General features: G+C 40.8%; 1 protein-coding gene across 3 annotated transcripts in view; it reads right to left on the reverse strand.

Annotated features, from left to right (window-relative positions):
* Window positions 1-3,005: 3,005 nt before the first annotated feature.
* The window catches only part of DIP2B (disco interacting protein 2 homolog B), a 220,238-nt gene continuing 199,060 nt past the window's right edge, over window positions 3,006-24,183 (reverse strand). For all 3 annotated transcript variants that reach the window (XM_063074794.1, XM_063074793.1, XM_063074792.1), the window contains 8 exons: window positions 22,907-23,075; window positions 21,833-22,003; window positions 20,633-20,694; window positions 19,689-19,746; window positions 12,360-12,434; window positions 10,886-11,063; window positions 8,959-9,082; window positions 3,006-7,213 (listed from right to left, as the gene is read on the reverse strand). In XM_063074794.1, the coding sequence (XP_062930864.1) occupies window positions 6,961-7,213; window positions 8,959-9,082; window positions 10,886-11,063; window positions 12,360-12,434; window positions 19,689-19,746; window positions 20,633-20,694; window positions 21,833-22,003; window positions 22,907-23,075 (1,090 nt within the window). In that variant the 3' untranslated portion in view covers window positions 3,006-6,960. The remainder of the gene's footprint in view (window positions 7,214-8,958; window positions 9,083-10,885; window positions 11,064-12,359; window positions 12,435-19,688; window positions 19,747-20,632; window positions 20,695-21,832; window positions 22,004-22,906; window positions 23,076-24,183) is intronic.

Here is a 24,183-nt window from a genome sequence, read left to right on the forward strand (position 1 = left end):
CCAAAAAAGCTCTTCCTTGGCAATGTGATCCACTTCCATGGCTTCAACCACCACTTGTAAAAGGATGTCTCCTAAAACTAGAGGTCTCCTGAGGCGAAGACCTAAATATTCAGCTGTTGGACCTCTTCACTTGCATGTTTCACAGCACCTCAAATGAAGATGACCAGAGTGGAAAACAGCATCTTTCTCAAATCTATTCCTCCTCTTTTGTTCCCAGCTTGGTAATTGGCCCCACATATACCTAACCCCACAAGCCAGAAACATAGGAGTTAATTTGAATTCCTCCTTCCGTACCCGGAATATTCAGTGGTTGAAATCTTACTGTTTCCAAAGTTTCATGCTTGACCTCTCTTCTCTATTCCTACTGCCTTGGTTGAAGTGCTCTTGCTGTATATCTTAATCCCTGTTGTGCTATTATAACAAACTAACTAAGCCTGGGTAGTTTATAAAGAACAGAAATTTATTTCTCATAGTTCTGGAGGCTGAGAATTCCAAGATCAAGGCAACAGCAGGTTCGGTCATCGATGAAGGCTGTCTGCTTGCTTCCAAGATGAGGCCTTGTTGCAGCATCCTCTGGAGGGGAACACTATGTTCTCACATGGTGGAAGGGCAAGAAAGCCAAATCTGCTGCATGAAGCCTCTTTTATAAGGGCTTTAATCCCATTCACAAGGAAGAAGCCAGTGACTGTGGCATTAAACTCCATTGAAAGGATTCTCCAATCAAGAGGTGTGGCTGCTTCAGTCTTCCAATCTTTAACTGCTCTACCATTGATTCTACTGCAGCTTTGAGGGGCCACCTCTCAATTGTGTCCTGGACTCAAACTCCCTCAGGTTATCTCCAGTCTTCTCTGGGTCATCTTTTTTTTTTTTGGCAGCTGGCTGGTATAGGGATCGAACCCTGGATCTTGGTGTTATCAGCACTATGCCCTAACCAACTGAGCTAACCAGTAAGCCCCTAGGGCCATCTCATCTGTCTAAGATTTCTTTGGATCCTATCACTCTTTTGATCCAACTACTGATACAAGTTCCACATACACAACCCATCACTGTGAACATTTTTAGTGTCTAAAGTGTGTGGAAAAGACTATTACCAGTTACCTGGGTCTTTAATTCGTATTTAATTTATTAAAATTATAAAGCCTGAAAAAAAATCTTTTTAGTGACATAAGCACTCTTCAAAACCATCACACTGGCCATTAAGTTTCAACACCTACATTTTGTGGTGGACACATTCAAACCATAGCCCACTTTCACTGCAGTTCCTCCTGCAAAGGCCTCCCAACTGGTCTCCTTACCTCTGGGTTTTTTCTCCTTTCCCTACCCACTCCAGTCCATTTGCCTTTTTTTTTTTCTTCTTCTTCTTTAAAAATGATGACCAGTAAGGGGAATCTTAACCCTTGACTTGGTGTTGTCAGTGCACCACGCTCAGCCAGTGAGCTAACCGGCCATCCCTATATAGGATCCAAACCCGTGGCCTTGGTGTTATCAGCACCGCACTCTCCCGAGTGAGCCAGGGGCCGGCCCTTCCAGTCCATTTTCTATATGACTACCAGACTAATCTATGTTGCAAATCTGATCATGTTACTCACTGCTTTAAATCCCTCATTGATTCCCCTCTGCCTCCTGAATAAACGTCCAAAATTCTTAGCAAGATACACAAGACCCTCAGTGATCTGTTCCTGGCACAAGCCTCCATGAATTCTTTTACTTTTCTCCCTGCAAATCTCACGTCCTGTTTTAGTCCTTTTGTGCTGCTGTAACAAAATACCTGAGCCTGTGTAATTTATAAACAGCATAAATTTATTGCTTATAGTTATAGAGGCTGCGAAGTCCAAGGTCAAGGTGCTGTAAGTTTCAGTGTCTGGTGAGGGCCAGTCTCTTCTCTGCTTTCTCTAGAGGGGACGAACACTGTGTCCTCACATGGAGGAAGGGACAGATCCTTCCAGCCCTTTTATAAGGGCACTAATCCATTCATGTGGGCAAAGCTCTTGTGACTTAATCACTTCCCAAAGACCCCCACCTCTTAATACCATCACACTGAGTCATAAGTTCCAACATATGAATTTTGGAAGGACACATACATTCAACCCATAGCAATCCTAATACAGAATTGCAGTTCCCAGAATATGCAACCCTGCCTTCCTGCTTGTCGTCTTTCTCTTATCTGCTGTCTTATCCTTCAAAACTCAGTTCAGATGTTACCTCTTCCAGCACACTATTCCTCACTATTCTCTCTCACCATTGGATTGGGTGTTTACTGCATCTGTTCTCACAGTCCACCTCTGCTCTCAGTTAACCCTTACCATATCATATTCTGATTGTTTTCCTGTATCACTTTGAGGACAGTGACTTGATATTTTCTCTCTAGCTTCAGCTCTTATCACAGTGCCTTATGCTTGGTGGGTAGGACTGGACAGATGTCTGTTAAATGAAAAAAAATGTTGCCAGATGCCAAATACCTTGGACCATATTCAAGGACCACTTTCAGTCAGTGTCTGAGAACATGCACAATTTGATGGGCTCCCATCAAGTTTCTTGAAACCAGGAATGGAAGAGCAAATGAAGCACTTTAGGAAAAGCTACAATCTGACTCAATTATGGATTAGAAAGAACTCAAGTTTACAACCAATAGTTTAAAATTACCAAATGCTATAAGGGTAGGAGGAAAACTAAATTATCCTGATAACAGGCTCCTCAGTTTTCAAAAGGACACTATTGTTCCTTGATCTGGCCTCCTTTTACAGCACTGACTTTGGTTCTCTGTGCTCACTTTCCTTAGACCACTCCAGCTATCCCTGGGTCTCACCATCTGAAGTTCAGCTTAAAATCTATCAATTCCCTAGCCCCTTTGCAAGGTGTGAAGGATGAAACACAATCAGGCATCAATATTTATTAACACAAGACAAAGGAAACACATTCAATGAGTTAATAGAACACTGTCCAGCCAGATGTTAAATTTAAAAATGTATATCTAGTCTAATTTCAAATAAATAAAAAAACTTTATACATAATTACACAGTACTATAGTTTGAATTTGACACAGAGAGATATCTTGACAGAAAATAAACAAAACAGCATTTAGGACTAAAAAATTATTGTTATATCTTTACAATCTCTTCCTCTGGACAAATAACATGGCCCATCTACATACACCTAAACCAGAAATGTATGAATGATAAAGAAATGGCCTATTGTGTATTTGGAGTACTGCAACTTCTTAGTCCAAATACTCTGGCTTTTACATCAAAGCAGACAACAAAAACAACACTAAGGCATAGATCATGTTGGAGTTTGAGGGTGAGGTGACAACTCCTCATTGCTTTAGTCTAAAAGATTCCTGGATATTCAAGGAAAGTAATTTGGCCAAGATATTGAGCACCATGCCTGGGGCAGAGACCTTAACAAAAAACCTAAGGCCTCAGGCCCTTTGTTGATTCAACAAAAGCATTAAGCAAGCATTGCCCAGACACTAAAGTAAGGAGACACACATATGACCAAGATAGGCAATGGTCCCTAAACAGCCTGAGGCAACACAACTTCTTAGGTAAAGGCCTTGGTACTGGGGAGAACCTGGTCCTTTGTGGCGCAGGAATTAAAGACTGTGTGGACTCACTGATGCCAGTTAGCATGCTGGCCATTACCAGGGTCTCAACTGATGCATAAGATGGCATCTGTGCAGCTCTAGGAATCCCTACGGCCTAAGAATATTCCTGAGGCAGCTCCTTCCTGATCTACCTCAGTTACTTCTGCTGAGAACCAGAAAGAGGTTCAGAAACTTCCAGAGCAATAGATTTCTCTTAACCGACATGAGGGCTTGCTATTTAGTTTTTTTTTTTTCCACAGGCATAAAAACCCAGACAGAATGTATCCCAGACGACTGGAAAGGCTGTATTTTTATCAATAATGGCCTTTCAGGCCTGCCTTAAAAGTCAGTTCTAGCACAAAAGTTCCACTTAATGTGGAAAGAGCAAGAGCATTGTGTCATCAAGAGAACATTTTCTTATTCAAGTCTACAACAGACTAGGCCTTGAATCTGCAGATGACCCCATAAACACTATCTAAGCTAATGACTGGACTCTCTTCTCCCTCCAGAGGATACTTTACCAGAATTATGAAGTTCCCTGAGGACAGTTCTCAGCTTTCTTTCCTCCACTAGCATACTCTGGCTTTGGGGATATGCAAAAGATCAATAAAGCAGCCACATGGCAGAAAGCAAAAAATAAAGATAAATCAGAGGCCTGAGGCACTACAAAACTAGATAATCAGCCCTTAAGTAACTGGGAGTTGGCTACACTCTGAGATTAACGGAGTATTTTGTTTGAAGGAATGAGTATAGATCTGCACTGTCCAGTGTGGTAGCCACTAGCCACATTTGGCTACTGGAGACTTGAAATATGGCTAGTTCGTATTGAGATGTGTTTAACACACACTGGATTTCAAAGACTTAATATGAAAAAAAAAAAGAATGCAAAAACTTTCATTAATCTTTTATACTGGTTCCATGTTGAAATAATAGTTTTTTTTTTTTTGAACGGTAAGGGGATCGCAACCCTCGGCACAGTGTGGTCTGCACCACGCTCAGCCAGTGAGCGCACCAGCCATCCCTATATAGGATCCAAACCCACAGTCTCGGTGCTACCAGTGCCGCACTCTCCTGAGTGAGCCACGGGGCCAGCCCAAAATGATAGCATTTTTGATATATTGGGTTCAATAAAATATATTGAAATCAATATCACCTGCTTTTTCTCTTTTTTCCTGATGACATATACCAGGTAAATCACCTGTTTATTTTTTAAAATGTGGTTACTAGAAAATTTTAAATTACAGATGTGGCTCACATATTTATAGTGAACAATGCGTCTCCCCATGCTTAAACCCTAACTTGTGCTAGTAAGGATTATCAGAGCAACCCATAGGATAGAATCTGCCTGTAATTTTTTCTTAGAACTTGGGGATTATGGAGATAGAATTATTTAATCCTCAGGACCCCCACTTTGTTTAGTGAATCATTAAAAATTATTTTAATAAAATTACTTTTCAAATAAGCAGGCTGTTTTCTCTGCAAACCAAACCACTGCTAGACACTGAGATTTCTTGTTTGCCCCAATGTAAGTGCTTTTTTATGTACATCCTAGAACCACCCCCTTATGTGTAAATTAATTCCATCCAAAATGTTGAAAAGAAATCTGGAACTGGAAAATGTCTTAAGGTCTGCTCTCTGTGGAGAATGAGTTGGGAGGAAAAGGGGATTATGTAAAAGGGAGTCATAAGGTGGCTTTGAGTCACAAGGCTGTGTAACAGCAGCCCCAGGGTGCTGCCACAGAGAACGGTCCGGTCCTTTGCACTATAAACCTTATTTTCAGGGTAATTACAAGTCTTAGAAATTGTTTAAAAACATATTTAGTTTACATGATGTTACAGTGGGGTAAATAATATGTATTATTAAAATAGTCTAAGTAAATATTTACACAATAGTCCAGAGTGGGTCAAAGAGAACCATTCTGATTTAACAAGTTAACTCTTTTCAATTTTGAGGTTTTTTTTTTTTTTAATTTTTAAAAATATTTCTGTAAGAAAAAAATAATAAAATTCAACTATATTCAAATACATGAAGTTTCAGACCAAAGAAGGTAAACCAAGCCAGAGGCCAAACTTAGTCCCATACTCAGTCTGCTTGGCCTGGGCACCACAGTTATTTCAAAAGAGTTCCTTGCATACATCAGACTTCCCCCTATTTCAGCATAAGCCTGGCTATTTTGGCAACCCAAATTGGACAGATTTGAGATGTGTAGTTATGTGGCCTTACAATTTCATGTGATTGTTGATCCCACTGCCTTCCCAGCCTGTCACTCTTGTTTTTAAACTCCCTGCCCTCACAAACTGGAAGAACAGAGGACATTCTTCAGCTTTCAGAAAAGAGATGCTATATGTATAAACTGTAGACACAGTCTACGATGGGCCTGGAAAAAAGAGGAAATTCTGAATTCTTACGTAGTCACTTTACTCTTGAGAGAGTTTCAACACTGGGGCCAGGGTGAGTTATTGTGGTTTCTAAGCATAGGGTGGGATCTGATGAATTTTAGCTTCATCTTAACATTTTGATTTAAACTGAGATTTTTCAGTTTAAAGAAATAGGATGAATTCTTGGAAGCTTAAGCTGATTCTGGGAATGCAGGCTTTAAAAACAAACACAGGCAGCTTTAGTTTATAGAATACACCAGCCAACAAAGACATAGAACAATGTGCAGTGAAACCTGCAAACAATTTGTACATTTTAGTTACCTTATCAATTACACTACATCAAGAGAATACTGAAATTCTCTCAAATTAGAAATGTTTCTACTTTGGTTGTTATACAAGCCAATTCTTAAATTCTTTAGTTGAATTATGTGTATTCTTATTTACATGTTTAAAACACTGGTCAAAATGTTTTACAGTCAAGAATTATATATATAAAGTAATTCTCATATTCAGTGGGTTATCTGATTTGCTTATGGGTTGACAAAGTAAGCTGAATAGTTCCATGTTAATAAAACCTGCAGAACATCCAGCTATGGTAAAATGGCAAATACAGTACAGAGCGGGGAACTGTGTAACTCAGACTACCCCCTTCATGTGAATTCATTAATTCCCTTACAAAATTCTAAAACAGCATTAGATAAAAATACAAGTATGTACAACAGATGAAAAAAATGCAACATGCATGTAATTGCTTCAGTAACGTGCTACTCACGCTATGTCAAAGCTCATGTCTAATAAGACTGTTAACATTTTTTTCATTTGCCACTACAGAATTCCCCTTTTCCTGTGTGCTATGATTGCAGAACCCCACAAGATGAGATGAAAGATATATGTAGCCATCTCAGCTTATTTCACATCATTTGAAAGCCTGCTCCTAGCTACAGGTCTTCAGTCTTTGTGATTCTTCAGGAAGGCCCCCTGCAGTCCCCACAAGGATGGTTACATGTTATAAGCCACATAAATGGGGTCTAACTGGTCAGCTAGGAAGCTGTCACGGAGGTGCATCCTCTGCTTCTCTCCTCTGGAGTTGATTGGGATGACACCTGGGTCCACCACAACCACAACGCCAACGATGAGGTAATGCTCTTCCAGGACTACATTGGTCACTAAAGGAACCAGATCTAGGGCTTCCTGTTCAGAGCCGCACAGTTCCACAACCACCACAAGCAAGTTGGTCCACGTGAACACGGCACTGAAATTTCAATGATATTCAGTTAACATGTTGTTACATTTACCAGTCATCTCTTACAGTATTTGCCCAAGACTTATGCCTATTTCCCCAAGACTTATGCCTATTTCCCTGAGCATTGCCTTCTCTCCTGGATCCCAGCCAGAAGGTCAGCAGTCACATCTATAATATACAACTTTGCCCCTGTGATCACAGCTGATTAGCTGAGCCATCCACAATCTCCTGGGAGTTTGAAAGTGGGATTCAAAACTGTTAGCTGATCAACTGAACTAAGGACATGTGGATTTGAAAATTCTGGGGTAGCCAGAGTGCAGAGAAGCACAGAAAATGGCTCTTCAAGGAGGAGAGAGGTCCTGGACCAGCCAGCTGCCAAAAAATAGGAGAGAAGAATGAAGTGGACGCCCCTATGGCTCTAGAAAGTAAGAGAGGAGAGTGGTTCCTGATGGCCTCTCGTCCCTGTTCCTACCTTTCCTGAGACCCAGAGTTAGTCTTTTGGGAACCTCTGAGAGAGCCAGGTGTTCTTTCCATTGATTCTCTCTTTTCACTTGAGGTTTTTGAAGACAGTTCATTATTTGCAACATAAGAGCTTTGACTAAGACAATATTCTTAAACCTACAGGAAGAAAGTCTGTCTGACCTCGTATGAGCTATTAGTGCCCCACAAAAGTATCTCCAATAGTGTAAAGGTACCATAACTATGGTAGAAAGTCATCTTCCATTGAAGGGGATGGTTACTGGGTTAGAAGGCAGACTGGACTTGTGATATACAGTACTAAACTTTTTAAAAACAGATTTCAGTTATTAAATAAAAATGTACAGAATATCTGTTTCCATTAAAAGTCAAATGTCTTAAATTAGAGGGTAACCATGGCACCCAGCTTCTCTGCATGTTTTCCAGATGCTTCTTTGATTAAATGTTCTTGCCTTGGTCAAAGTCTTGTTCAGGCCTTTGGAAAGACTCTGACCAAGGCAAGAACATCTTTAGTCAAAGAAGTATATAGAAAGCATGTGTAACCATCAAAAGAATTAGGGCTATTTAGCATGGGGGAAAAAAACTGAAAAAGGACACACTGACAAATATGTAGAAAGGAAACTGGATGGATTTTGTATAGTCAAGAACCCAGAATGAAAACATGTAGGTTAAAAACTGCAGAGTTTTAATTTTGAGGAATTTTGAGTCAATATGAGGTTGAAAAATCCTTTATCAGGGAATGTAGAGGGAATTATGCAATGAGAAAGAAACTGGATGAGATGATAATAGTGATCTTTTTCATCTGCTTACTGTTTAACAGTATACAAAGCACATTCTCATCTGATCTTTTCAATCATCAGGAAATAGAGATAGTGTTTTACAATGAGGAAAGCAGTGTAAAAGAACTGAGCCTTTAAGCAGGGTCTTTTGACCTTAAAGTCTCGGTTCTTTCCACCATTCCACACTGACTTCCTGGAGGCAGATGATGTTGGTACCTTCCAATTTTGAGAGTCCATCATTAAAAAAGGACTCAGTTCCACAGAACGAACCATAGTGTTCCATGGTGTCTCTGTGGCCTCATCTGGCTCCTGTGAACAGGCCTTGTTGGCCACAGCAGATGGCACACCCAAGACAAGAACCAGTTTACTTGTTTCCTCACTCCTTGTGGAATTCTACTTCTGTAGGTGGGTATTTGGTACAGCTGGCTGACTAATTAGATCAATTTTAATTACTACTAAAGCTGAGGTGGGAAACAAAGTCTATGATGGGGAATTTACCATTCAGCAATGCTCCTGTGGATCCGAGATACTGAAGTCTCAATATCGATTGGGTGGTATCGTAATCCTCTCAGCTCTAGTGTTTCATCCAAAGCTCCCACCACATATAATGCATCATGACGCTCTGACAGAAAAAGAGAGAAATATGGCTCAGAAACATGTTGAGTGCATTATCATGTGGGACTTAAGAGCACAGCATTCAGACTGCCTGTCACTTGGCCCTACCCATTACCAGCTGTGTAACTGGGCAAATTCCTTAAGGCTCTGAGTTCTCCTACCCCTCCATGAGACAGTAATAATAATAAATGGCTGTCATGAGGATTAAATGAGTTAATCCATGCAAGGCAGTTAACATGGCATGTGGTACGTTCTAAGGGCTATAAGAAATTAGCATATTATATGTCAGGAATTGTGCTGAGTGCTGGGGAGACAAAGATAACAAAACACGATTCCTGCTCTGAAGATCCTTACAGTCTCGTGGGGGGAAAAGACAGAAATAGGCATCCCACTGTAATGTATAAGTGCTGCAACAGGAGTGTGTGTGCAGTGTGAGGGGAATAGAGGACATCTCCTGAGCACGGCAAGGTTCAGGAAAGGCTCCTGGACAGGCTGAAGCCAGGGCTAAGCTTTTAAGGATAAATAGGAATTAGCCAAATGATGGCTGGGGGAGGGGAGGAGGAAGGAGAGAGAGGATTTGAGACAGAGAGGAGATGAACATGTGTCACTGTTTCTGGATATCTTCATGGCATCCAGATATAAGGAACAGTATTATAGAATAAGGAGACTAGTCCTGGATATTAATAGGCTTGTAATCCAGCTAGGACACAGAAGGGAGATGATTTTGTAACATTTTCTGGAAAAGGTAGATTTCTGAAAAATTTAGTAAAACAAAGTGATAGAAGCTGTTGGAGAGAGAAGGATAAGGAGGTCCAGCGGAGGTTCCCTTCACCTGTGAAGAGCCCATAAAGACTGATAGTAACAACAACACAAAGACTGATAGTAACAGGAACAACAGAAACACAGCAGTTAATGGCATATGAGCACTTTTATGTGCCAGGTACTGTTTTAGGAATATATCATATTATTTAATCTCACATTATTTCCATGAGGCAGGAGACATAGTCACTCCCATTTTCCAGGTAGGAAACAGAAGTGATTGCTCAAGGTCACACAGCAAATGGCAGAGACGGGCTGCAAACCAGGGCATCTGGCTAGGGACGCTGCCCTCTTCTCCTGTGTTATCCTGCCTCCCCATGACATATGGAAAAGCTATGGATGCTTGTTAGTATGGAACACATGTGAGGAGCTGAGGAGAAATGGCATGGTCCAATTCAGGCCCCTGAAATCCAGCGAGTTACTTGTATCAGTTCTCTGGGTGCACAATACAGTTAGTGTTGGGTATTTTAAGATGGCTATTAATGCCAGTCAGGAAGAAAGGCTGAACAGCAGGGAATCCATGACAATCAGCTGGGCAGGGAGTGACTGGAAGGAATCTGTACAGCAGAGCCCTGCTAACAAGCAGGCTTCTCTCCAGTGTGAGACACTGAGGGACTAGAGTGCAGCAGCAGTATGGCTCCTCAGACTGACCCCCCGAGAGATGAGGGCTGTTCCTCCTGTTCCCCAAATGGTGAGCAGAGGTAGAAGGGCCAAAAGAGGTGATATCTGTCCAAGGAGCTTGCCTGGGCCTGGAATCAGCCCCAGATGGGCTGAAGGTCCTTGTTCCTCTGGTTACTTCCTTATCATCAGGAATATCACTATGCCCCCCCAGGTGCTTCAAATGGATGTAAATTCACTTATGGGGTCAAGAGGCACAGAGGGGAAAATTAAACACACACACTATACAATCCACAGGCAGGGTGAAGGAGGCCAGCCAGTGCTACAGAAATGCAAAGCAGGACGAAAGGGGAGGAGCAGGTGTGGACGATACCTCCAGTGGCTGCTGTGAGCTCAGTCCGGCGGACAAAACCAAGGTAGCCTGTCCGAGCCCAGAGTGTCTGTGCAGCATCCCCAAAACTGAGGCGAGTGTTGAAATGATCAGCCTGAAGAGTCTCACTATCATAGATGGTGTAGTAGCCACTGGCTGTATGGGGACTGTTCACCCAAATCTGTAAGAAAAGGGTACTGATCACATTTTACCAGAAACATACAAATGTACCAAGTAAATTCTCTTGGGACACATTATTTTGATTTTTAAATCTCATTTTTATATTAAAGACAACACCACCACTGCAACAATACAGGCAGCTGACATTTTACCAAGTGTTTACTGTGTGCTGAACTGAGGTTAAGTACTTTATGTGCCTAACCTCTGACAATCCTGACACATATGACAGGACAATATAGTTTGCACTAATGTTCTTTCCATTTTACAGATGAAAAGATAAGAAGTTAAGTAATTCACCTAAGATGCAGACACTAGAAGACTCAGACCCAAGCCTGTGTGGCTCCAGAAGCTCTTAACCACTGGGGTGCACTGCCTTCCTGGCTCACTGCTCAGTCTCTTCTGGACTCCCACAAATGTATTGAGGGATCATTTCTTCTTCTTCTTCTTCTTTTTTTTTTTTTTTTCTTTTTTCTTTTTGGTGGCTGACCTGTATGGGGATCCAAACCCTTGACCTTGGAGTTATAACACTGCACTCTAACCAACTGAGCTAATGGGCCAGCCCCACCAAGGGATCGTTTCTGTGCTTCTGTGTAACTATGGTTTAAAGCCTCAGGGAAACCACAGGGTATTTGAGTTTACAATGAAAACAGACCAGTAGCTAACAATGATAATACTGGCTAGTATTTATTGAGAATTCATTAGACAGACACTGTTCTGTATACATTACAGATGGAGGTATTAAAGCATTTAATTGCCACAATGATTCTACTTGGTTGGTGAGGTAGGTGCTATTATTATTTATGGATAAGGAAACTGAGGCCCACATAGGCCCAATATTGAGAAGCTGGTAACTGGCAGAGCCAGGTCATCTGGCTCCTGTACTTATAGTACTACTCCCATTAAGCTACAGGAAGAAACATCAATATCCCTCAAAAAATCTGGAGGAAGAAAAGTCTTTTAGAATGTTTTTATACTAATACCAAAATGGACACATTTTGGAATATAACATTTGCATTAATTAAAAAATTTTATATATGTAGCTTCTTTCAGTTCCTTAATAGGTGGGAACAGGTAGGACTTGACAAATTCTATTTGTCCACTATTTCTAGTTTGGGTGCCTAAATCTTTTCTTGATCTCATTCTCAATCTCCCCTTTCTGTCCATTTCGGTCTCATGCCTTACAGAGAAAGATTAACTCTATTCACAGTAAGGGAAAAGCTACATCTACAATTTCACTGTGAATCCTAGAGTCTTTTAACTGCTGACTTTTCAGAGTAAAAATGAAAATTTTACATACCTCTCCAAGGTGAGAGTCTCCAACAGGTCCTTTGGTTTCAGGATTAACAATAACCACTTTCACTCCGGGTAAAATCTAAAGATTTAAGGGAAAATACAAAGATTGGGTTCAATCAAATCTAACGACTTCTAGGAAGTGCAGTTACCTGCTGGGATGTGTGAGTGGCAGGGGTCAAGTGAAACGGCCACCACAATGGCCACCCTGAGAGGACAACAGCAGACACCTTCTGTTTTGCTTTCATTGAATCTTCCTCAGTTCAGTGGAGACCAGAAGTCTAATAAGACTCATCCTCAAAAATAAAACGGAACCAGTCTACCAGTTCTTCAATGGCATGAGAAACTACAATCAGGATCAAAGAATCTGTAGAATAACTTAACCACGTAATTCCCCTTTTTCATGGTCTATATCTTGGTCACTGGAATGATAGCAGTAAAACTCCTTAAAACTTCCTTGCCCTTAAAAGGAAAAGGCAGTAGGGCGGGATAGCCTGAAGGACTCCACTCCCATTATCAGCCAGTGCTAGAGTTAGAGGAATTTTAAGAGTGAGAGAGGACGGTGGCAGCTTTGCAGGAGAATGGAAAGTCATCCATGTCCCCAGGATCATGAAAGATGTCACAGGCCTGGATCTTCAAGAGGGAAAAAGAAGACATGTGCTGGCTGACAAAATGGCTCAGAATGCCCTAGCAAAGAAAGGCCCCTCTCTGCTCATACTCTCTCCCCTGAAGCCTCGCTTTTTTTTCTTGGATTTCTACAGTAAGAGGTTACTCAAGAAGCCCTACCATAATTATCTACGGTCAAATATCTAAATCCTCAAGGAAGGAAGAGAAGAGACTGTCCTCTGTAGTCTGGGCCAGGTACTTCATGCTCTGTGATGATGCTCCTGAGATGTGCCTGGTGCTAGCTGAGGCAAAACGGAGACTGGACAAGATGATAACAGAATCAACCCAGCCCCACTGCAAAAAGCTCAAACGGTAGAGTGAAACTAGAATAGATCCCTTTTTTTTTCTTCCTAATTTTCTCTCTGTCTTTCAGAATTACTGAAAGGGATTCTAAGGCATCATCACTATCTTGTCAAAGAAATAAGAACCTGTCACCTACTTTGATAGTGCACGTGGGTGTTCTACCATTCTTAGTGAATTGCTTGTAACTCAATCTCTCTCCTTTGACGTTTTATATATTTTTTCATTTGTTTGTTTTTCTGGCAGCTGGCTGGTACAGGGATCGAACCCTGGACTTTGGTCTTACTAGCACCACACTCCAAACAAAATGGTCAGCCCCTCCTTTGACATTTTAAGGCCTCTTTCTAATCTAAAAAAATCTTACTTTTACAGATGTTCATTCTCTCAAATATCTTTAACCTCTTCTCCATTTTGACTTCTCTTTCAACTTAATTTTTTTATGATACATTATTATTACTTTTTATTGGTGTACAAAGCTGATTGTCACCACTCATGCCCAAGATGTGATGGCCAGATCCATACTGGCAGCATGCCCATTACCACAAATTGTGATGATACCCCATGTCCCCCACCCAATTATCCCCCCCCCATTCTCCTTTCCCCCACTCCACTTTGTATCCCTAGGTGTGTTCTCTCCTGCAAATCCAATGCACCACTGTGGTCTTTCCTTCCTTCTTTCTTTCTCTCTTAGCTCCCACTTATGAGTGAGGACATGCTGTATTCATCCCTCTGTGCTTTGCTTATTTCACTCAACATAAGCTTCTCCAAGCTCATCCATGTTGCTACAAATGGGAGAATTTCATTCTTTTTTATGGCAGAGTAGTATTCCCTGGTGTATATATACCACAGTTTCCTTATCCAACTGTCCATCGATGGACATTTAGGTTGGTTCCATATCTTGGCTATTGTGAACAGAGCTGTGATGAACACAGGAGTGCAGGTATCCCTTTGACATGATGATTTCCATTCCTTTGGGTATATATCCAGAAGTGGGATTGCTGGATCATATGGAAGATCTATCTGTAGTTGTCTGAGAAAACTCCATACTGTTTTCTACAGTGGTTGTACTAATTTACAATCCCACAAACAGTGCCTTAGGAGCAGTCCCTTCTCTCCCATCCTCTCCAGCATTTGTTATTTTCCATCTTTTTTGATTATAGCCAGTCTAACTGGGGTGAGGTGATATCTCAATGTGGTTTTAATTTGCTTTTCCCTGATAACTAGTGATGTTGAGCAATTTTTCATGTACCTGTTGGCCATTTGTATGTCTTCCTTTAAAAAATGTCTATTCAGTTCCTTTGCCCATTTTTTAATTATGTTGTTTTTTTATTGTGTAATTGCTTGAGTTCCTTGTATATTATGGATATTAATCCCTTGTCGGATGCATAGTTAGCAAAAATTTTTTCCCACTCTGCAGGTTGTCTGCTTTTAAACTAAAAGCAGAAGCTTTTAAATTTGATATAGTCCCATTTGTTAATTTTTTCTTTTTTTGCTTGTGCTTTCGGGTTCATGTTCATAAAGTGATTGCACTGAATCTGTAGATCACTTTGGGTAGTACAGACATTTCCACAATGTTAATTCTTCCAATCCAAGAGCATGGAATGTCTTTCCATTTTTTTGTGCCTTCTTTAATTTCTTTCTGTAGTGGTTTGTAGTTCTTGTTGTAGAAATCTTTGACCTCCTTGGTTAAATTGATACCTAGGTTTTTTGTTTTTTTGTGTGACTGTTGTAAATGGGCTTACATTCTTGATTTCTCCTTCTGTTTGCTCATTATTGGAGAACATAAATGCAACTGATTTGGGAGCTTTTATTTTGTACCCTGCAACATTACTGAAATTATTAATCAGCTCTAGTTTTTTGATAGTCTTTTTTATATATAGTATATAGGTTTTTCTATATATAGTATCATGTCATCTGCAAATAGGGACAGTTTGACTTCATCTTTTCCAATCTGGATGCCCTTTATTTCTTTCTCTTGCCTGACTGCTCTGGCTAGTACCTCCAGTACTATGTTAAATAGAAATGGTGAGAGTGGGCATCCTTGTCTTGTCCCTCTTCTTAAGGGAAAAGCCTTCAGTTTTTCCCCATTCAGAATGTTACTGGCAGTGGGCTTGTCATAAATGGCTTTTATTGTGTTGAGATACTTTCCTTCTATACCTAATTTGTTGAGAGTCTTTATCACGAAGGGCTGTTGAATTTTATCAAATGCTTTTTCAGCGTCTATTGAGATAATCATATAGTTTTGGTCCTTGATTTTCTCATTTACTGAATGTATTACATTTACTGACTTTTGTATTTTGAACCATCCTTGCATCCCGGTGATGAATCCCACTTGATCATGGTGTTTAATTTTTTTTGATGTGTCGTTGTATTCTAATTGCTAATATTTTGTTGAGGATTTTTGCATCTATGTTCATCAAGGATATTGGCCTGTAATTTTCTTTTTTGTTGTGTCTTTATCTGGTTTTGGTATCAGTTATGTTGGCCTCATAAAATAAGTTTGGGAGAATGGCTTCTGTTTCAATCTTTAGGAATAGTTTGAGGAGAACTGGTATTAATGCCTCTCTAAAGGTTTGATAGAATTCAAATGTAAAGCCATCTGGACCTGGGCTTTTCTTAGTTGGAAGACTGCTGATTACTGCTTCAATCTTGTTGCTTGTTATTGGTCTGTTCAGGTTTTCTCTCTCTTTTTGGTTCAGTCTGGGTAGTTTGTATGTATCCAGAAACTTATACATATCTTCCATGTTTTCATATTTGTTGTCATACAGTTGTTTATAACAGTCTCTAATGATTCTTCATATTTCTGTGGTATCAGTTGTAAAGTCTCCCTTTTCATTTCTGATTTTTGTTCTTTGGCTCTTCTCTCTCTTTTTTTTTGTTAACCTAGTTAATGGTTTGTCTATTTTATTTATCTTCTTAAAAGGCCAACTTTTGTTTCATTGATCTTTTCTATCATTTGGGGGTCTCTATTTTCATCTAGTTATGCTCTGATCTTAATTATTTCTTTCCGTCTACAACCTTTAGGATTGGATTGTTGTTGTTTTTCAAGTTCTTTGAGGAGTAGTGTTAGGCTGTTTATTTGAAGTCTTTCCATTCTTTTGATGTATGTGTTTATTGCAATAAATTTCCCCCCTTAGTACTGCTTTTGCAGTATCCCACAGGTTTTGGTATGATGTATCTTTATTTTCATTAGGTTCAAGAAATTTTTTGATTTCCTGTTTAATTTCTTCTTGGACCCATAGGTCATTCAGGAGCCTAATGTTTAGTTTCTATGTATTTGTATAGTTTCCAGGGTTTTGCTTGCTATCAGTTTCCAGTTCTAGCCTATTGTGGTCTGAAAAGATACTTGGAATGATTTCAGTTTTTTTAATATGCTAAGACTAGATTTGTGACCTAATAATGTGGTCTATCCTGTGCTGATGAGAAGAAAATATATTTAGTCATTGGGTGAAATGTTCTGTACATATCTGCCATGTCCAGTTGGTCTAAGGTGTAGATCAAATCCTGTGTCTCTTTGCTGATTTGTTGCCTGGAAGACCTGTCCCATACTGACAGAGGGGTGTTCAGATCACCCACTATTAACATATTACGGCCTATTTCTTTAGGTCTAAGAGTGTTTGCTTTATATATCTGGGTGCTTCAGTACTGGGTGCATACATACTTATGTTGTTATTCTTCTAGCTGGACAGATCCTTTTATCATTACATAGTGGCCTTCTTTGTCTCTTTTTATGTTTTTTAGTTTAAAGTCTACTTTACCCAATATAAAAATAGATGCTCCTGCTCATTTTTGGTTTCCATTTGCATGGTATGTCTTTTTCCATCCCTTCACTTTTAGTCTGTGTGTCTCTACAGGTGCAATGGGTCCCTTGAAGACAGCATATACTTGGGTCTAGCTTTTTAATCCAGTCAGTCAGTCTGTGACTTTTGAATGGGGAGTTTAGTTCATTCACATTTAGGGTAGTTATTGACAGGTATTGCTTAATTCCTGTCATTTAATTGCTTTTTGTTTAGATGTTTTAAATATCTTTTTTCTTTTTTTTTTTTTAAAGATGACCGGTAAGGGGATCTTAACCCTTGACTTGGTGTTGTCAGCACCACGCTCAGCCAGTGAGCCAACCAGCCATCCCTATAAAGGATCCGAACCCGTGGCCTTGGTGTTATCAGCACCACACTCTCCCGAGTGAGCCACGGGCCGGAGATGATCTTTTGATCATTACTTCCCCTTCTATTTCTCTTCTTCAATGTTAGTTGGAAATTTGAGGTGGCATGATTTAGCTTCTTTCTCTCACTGGCATTTTTGTTTTAGTGGTGGGTTTTGCTCTTTCTTGTGTATCCATGATAATGATCATCATTATTCAGATTCCAGATGAAGGACTCCCTTGAGAATTTCTTGTAGGGCTGGTCCTGTGGTAGTGAACTCCTACAATTTTTGTTTGTCTGGGAAATATGCTATTTCTCCCTCATTTCTGAAGGAGAGCCTTGCTGGGTAAAGAATTCTTGGCTGGCAATTTTTTCTTTTAGTATTTTGAATATATCATTGCACTTCCCTCTGGCCTGTAGGGTTTCAGTTGAGAAGTCTGCTGTTAGTCTCATGGGGGTTCCCATATAGGTGACTTGACGCTTTTCTCTGGCTGCTTTCAGAATTCTCTTTTTGTCTTTGAGCTTTGCAAATTTGACTATAATGTGTCTTGGAGAGGATCCTTTTGGACTGAATGTGTTTGGGGACCTTTGAGATTCCTGGATCTGAAGGTCTACATATCTCCTTATACCTGGGAAGTTTTCTGTTATTATTTCCTTGAACACATTTTCAATACCTTTTCCTTTCTCCTCCCCTTCTGGAATACCCACAATTTGGATGTTAGAGTGCTTGAGGTTGTCTGCTATTTCTCTTAGATTTTCTTCATTATTTTTAATTCTTTTATCTTTTTTTTGTTTTGTCTGCCTGGGTTATTTTGAGAAGACCTTCTTCAAGATCTGAAATTCTTTCTTCTGCTTGCTCTAGCCTGCTGCTCAAGCTCTCTGTTGTGTTTTTTAGTTCACTGAGTGACTCTTTCATTTCTAGGAGTTCTGCTACACTCTTTTTTAAGGTATTAATCTCTGTAAATTTCCTCCTTCATATTCTGAATATTTTTTCTTGTTTCCTTGTGTTCTCTTATTAAGTCTTCTTTTATCTCTTTGATCATTGCTCAGAATTCCTTTTCAGACATTTCAAGGATTTCCTGTTCTATGGGGTCTGGAATTTGAGCATTACTGTATTCCTTTGGTGGTGTCATATCTTCTTGTTTGTAAGTTCAAGTATTTTTTTCATTGATGTTTGGTCATCTGGTACAGGTCTTGCTTCTTCTATTACTCTGGGGTTGGCTATGAGGAAAAAGATTTCCTCCTCTATTTGCAGGCTCTACTGGTTACTCTTCTTATATCAGTGTAGTCGAGTGAGAGGTAGGTTGCTCGTAGAGTGGCCCTGGCTGCTACTGTGGTGGTGAACTGTCCTTGCGGTGACAGTAGGTGTGGCGGTGGCTATATTACACCACCTTGGCTCTTGTTCCAGCTTTCTGTGGCTGTAGACTGAGCCTCTGGTGCCATGCAGGTCTCAGCTCACCTTGGTGCCTGCTGCGCTGTAGGCGCTTCCCTTCCCTCCAGGGCCTTAGACTGAGGCCCCGTGTCATGAGGGTCTCAGCTCACCTCGGTGGCTGCTGGGCTTATGAGGTCACTGCTGGGATTTTTTCCTCTTCAAATTGAGATTGTAATGATCACTGGAGAGGAAGAAGTGGTGCTCTTCTAATACCTGTGCAGAACACCAGTTATCTAGTCCACACTGCCTGGCTACGCCCATTAGGTCTTTTTCTGAATGTTTACTGGTTTCTGAGGCTGGGAATTCCACAGTCCATCTGGTGGTGGTGACAGTGATCCAGGGGTCTCACATTGCAAGATGGTGGAAGCAGAGAGAGCAGAGAGACTCTTTCAACTCTGAATGTGTGTCCCTATTCTTGAACCACATCCCCCTATCTGCCACCCTTAGTTTTTCTCCTTGTCACATTTATAAAGGTAGAATTGGCTCTTTTAAAGTGTTGCTCATCTATCCATCTTGCATATAATGAACATTGCATTTTGTTGGATTGTCAATAAAAATAACATGTCAAATGGATGTCTAAAAAAATCAATGGAAATTAGGAAAGTTCAAATCTAGTATTCTTCTTGTCTATGTACCTGTATGAATTTGAAGTATTACCTAAGCTGAAATTGTTGAATTATCTCCAGATTTCAATTAAGTCTTGCCTTGGATATCAATATATTATATGGCTTCAGGTTTCTTTAAACTGAACCACTTCACACAGTCCACCTTCCCAATAGTTAATGGAAGAAATTACCTTTCCAGACTCTGAGAGGAGCAAACTCTGGGGGGCACCCCGTTCCACAAGACGAACCCTGCAGAAGAACAATATTTACTATGCATAAGCCTTTTAAAAAATGGGTTCACTATATCTACTGCAGCTGTGTACTGCCTTCCCAGGACCCCTAGTCTGTCTCTTCTTCTCACCCTAGAGCAGTTTCTCAAACTCAGCACTACTAACATTTTGGGTCTGATAATTTTTTATTGTAAGGGGCTATCTTATGCATTGTAAGGTGTGTAGCAATATCCCTGGCCTCTACCCACTAGATGTCAGTATCAATCCCACTGTTGTGAAAACCAAAAATGTCTCCAGACATTATCAAATGTCCTCTGGGGATCAAAATCTCCCTGGGTTGAGAACCACTGCATGTAAGAGATGCTCTACCTGTGCAGGCTGGGCCAGTGCCATGGGGCACACCAGGGAACACATCCTGTCAGAGGGATTAGGGAGAAGTCTCAGAGTCTTGGCCAGTACCCACCTTGGGACATTGCTAAAGTTTCCTTCTAAGCTGAGGTGGAGGAGGCAGCCTTTTATCAACAGGGTTCAGATAAAGTGTTTCGATAACCCTACTCTTTCTCATTTATCTTGTCTGTCCCATCTTCTACTTTTAAACTCTCAGAGGAAAAAGACTATCCATTTTAATTTAACTTATGTAAAATGTCACAAAATACTTATACACAGGGAGGAACTAAGTATTACATTTTAGTATTGGAAAACAGTGCAGCAACTGTGAGAATTAAAACTTTCTTCTAATAAACGTAAATCTTATCATGTATTAATGATAAAAATGAATTCCTTCCCTCTTCCCATGTCCCTCCTGGAAGATACAAACATAAAAGGAATGAGGGAAAATGTTGGCTTAGAGCTTTAGTACTTTTTATGCTTAGGAACAGGGAATGAGCATAATGAATCTACTGTACCTGTCATGTCTTAACGATTTCAGATCTACATACACAGTAGTTGGATCAGGTCCTGAGGTTCCCTAAAGAAAAATAAACCAATGCATTGTTTATTTAAAATGTAAATGAACTGTATTTCCATATTTCACATTTTCAAATCAAGAAATAGATATTTAGCCATATATATGAAAAATCCAAACTACTTTGTTTTTATTGTTTTTTGGGCAGCTGGCTGGTACAGGGATCCAAACCCTTGATCTTGATGTTATCAAAACCACTCTCTAACCAAGTGAGCTAACCAGCCAGCCCCAAACTCTGTTTTGAAAGCTCACTCTCTTCAACCAAGTGAGCAGGATTAGAGTCAACAAGTGGAAGAGACTCCTGGCCTGGCGTTATCCTGGTGTTTCTCTCCTTTCCTCCCCTGTAGAGAAGGCCCTCTGTTCTCCCTCTCACCACAGGGCTGCAGTGGCTCTGAAACTTTACCAAGCTGAGGATGGTTTCATACCTGGGCTCAAAGCAGTGGTGAGACAAGTCATCATCCCAAGGATTTTCAAAAGCAACACTGGCCAAAGGTGATAGCAAGGGGCCCATACTGGGGCTCCAAGGTTAAAGCGTCATGATAGTTCTAGAAAGCCACTTGGCCACAGTCATAGAAGACCTGGAAGGATCCACCCACGTGTACCACTTTTCACTCTCACTGTCGTCCATGCCTACATTTGCGTCCAAGCCACGTAAAATCAGACTCAATTTTAGTCCCTTTTCTGTATTTACCCATCTGGCTGGAGAAGAGACTACGGGCTTATTTGTGCTTCATTTGCCAAAAGAAAGGAGTAGAACATGCAGGAGACAGAAAAACAGAAGGTCAGATATAAATAAAACCAAACAGGACTTGGAAACCTTCTTGAGTCACTATCACAGGCCACACACTACCACTGTTATTCCCCCACCCCCAGCAGATATTTCTGCTGGTGCTCGTCAGCCAGCACTGCTCCACGCATGCTGACCTAGTAACACAGTGATTCCGCAGAATGACCCTGTGAAGAATGACATTATCATCTTCATTTTACAGATGAGCAAAATGAAACACAGAGAAGTCAACATAAACACCCCAAGTGCCATAGTGAGTAGGTGGACCAGGGCTCAAACCCAGGTGGTCCAGCTTCAAAGCCCATGCTCAGGAGCTTTTCCATGGGTTAGCAAACAAGATTTCATGCCGGTCACCTGTAAACATATTGCTACATTGACTCTTGATCCAAATGTGGTGCTCACAGCCCGAGGGGACAGCCCAATATCTTTAAAGAGCCTGGAGAAGGACTGCTGCAGGGCAATGCGGGGCCGCTCCTCTGCCACCACCACGCAGGTCCGGATGCAGGAGAGGTTGATTCCTCTCGTCTGTAAGACACCCACACAGGTGCACTACGTTAGCAGGCTCACAAAAGAACTGGTAAGCTAGAGCCACTGCTCTACCTCTCTGGTCAGGAAAAGCCAAGGAACTGTGTATTCTCACCTCATATACACAGAGAAAAGCAGCTTTGAGGAAAGAACAAAATGCCATGGCATTCCATTAAAATTACCCACTAGTAAATTTGCTCATTCTGTTTCTTTCCTCTTTCATCTAAAATCTTTGGCCTTCAGGAATACATTTTTATCCTTCCCCATTTCTGTACCTTTGATTTCTCCCTATTTGATGGGACTAAGAGAAAAATAAATCTAGAACCCTGGAGATCTAATCTATTGTCTCTTTTTTCCATTCTTAAGGTCATATTTCTCTGTTTAAAAAAATTCAGCATTTTCTGACTTTCTCACATGCCAGTCAGACATGTAATCATTGGATACACCCATGGATGAGCCACCCTTATCTTTGGGGCAGTCTCCAATCTCTAATACACTGTGGTTTCTAATTTCCCTTTTTTTTTTTTTTTTTGGCAGCTGGCTGGTACAGGGATTGAACCCTGGACCTTGGTATTATGAGGACCACGCTCTAGCCAACTGAGCTAACCAGCCCGCCTGTGGTTTCTAATTCTATTGGAAAAAATTCTATCGAAGTCAGAGTTTCCTTTTATCTTTATTCAAAGTCATTTCCATTTAGCCTCCCAACCAATTTTGCCTCCTTCTCTACTAAGTAAGGATTAGAATAAACTCTGAAAGAGTGTACAAAACTAGAAAGGTGAAAGAGATAAACTTCCTGAGGTTTATGAAACACCCATTTAAGTGACTGGCTCTACTCTGGCATTAGCATGCCCTGGCCCGTTTTTTTAAAACCTCTTAGGACTGGCTATTTGCGCTGCTTCTTACCTTTAGAACCTCCACTTGATTTCCAAGCCCTTTAGTGCAAAGCTCCATTACTGAATAGGAGCAGAAAGTATCCCTTATTTTGTATTGGTTGACAGTGGCGAGCCAGAGGAAAAGGTTGTTTTCTAACTCCATAGGAGGAATTAAGATAGACTGGTGACCTGAATAGACACTGCAATAAAGACAAGAGCTAACATTATCAATTCATCCTAGATACCTGGATGTTTTAGAACACCATCAATTCAACAAATATTTACTGGGTGCAAAGGACAGTGTAGGGTCACATTAGATATAACGGTCTAAGCATTAGTCTTGTTCCTATGCAACTGATAAGACACAGTAACTATAAAATAAAGCAGACTGTGTTAGGTGTGGTAACTGAGATGTGAATAAAGGACATTGAGATCATAGAATAAAGAGTAATTCATTCAAGCTGGGAAAGCCAGGGTGGGGGGTAGTAGTGCTTCACTGAGTAGGCGATACTTGAGTTGGGGCTTGAAGAAAGAGTAGGAATTTGACAGTGGCTGAAAGAAGTGGGGATGGTAGTACAGGTGTTCCAGGCAGAGGCGCAGCATATACAAAGGCAGAGAAGTATGGCGTGTTTAAGGCTGTCAGAATTAGTATTCCAGTGAAATCCGAGAGCACAGAGTACATAGGGGAGTGAGGCCAGAAGGGTGAGGGCCAAACTGTGAAAGGGCTTAAATATCATAGGAAGGAATTTAGATTCTATCCAGCAGGCAGTCACTGTGGCTTTAAATTGGGGCAAAACTAGCAACATGGAGTAAGGATTAGAGAGCCACAGAAGGGTCATAGACAAGAGAGGCTGCAACAGACCAGGTTAGAGATGATGAGGGCTTGAACCCAATAGTGCAGCTAGGATGAGAAGGAAGAAATGGCAGAGTCATATGCCATATGTATAACAAAGAATGGGACACAGAACGAGGACGCTGAGCTGTAGGCATTTGTGAAGCATTTGTGATGTCCACCAAGGAGGTGAAAATGCAGGTCTGAGATTAGGTTCCCTGGGCGGATGGTGGAAGGAGCTGGCATGTGCTATTCAGCAAGAAGCAACCTGGCTAGGCAAATGTGCTACTTCCCATTTGTGTGCTGTCATCCCATCCATTATGTTCTTTCCTGCCAAGCCTAGGGGGTATGTTCTGGCTGTCAAAGCATGCCATATTTCACCCAAGTATCATCCTTCTACTTGGCTCTGCTTCTAAAACAAGGATTACAGGATGAAGCACAGAGCAGGTAATAGGATCAGTGCCATTTCATATGGG

Source organism: Cynocephalus volans, chromosome 12 (genome assembly GCF_027409185.1).
Source record: "Cynocephalus volans isolate mCynVol1 chromosome 12, mCynVol1.pri, whole genome shotgun sequence".
Classification (NCBI taxonomy): Eukaryota; Metazoa; Chordata; class Mammalia; order Dermoptera; family Cynocephalidae; genus Cynocephalus; species Cynocephalus volans.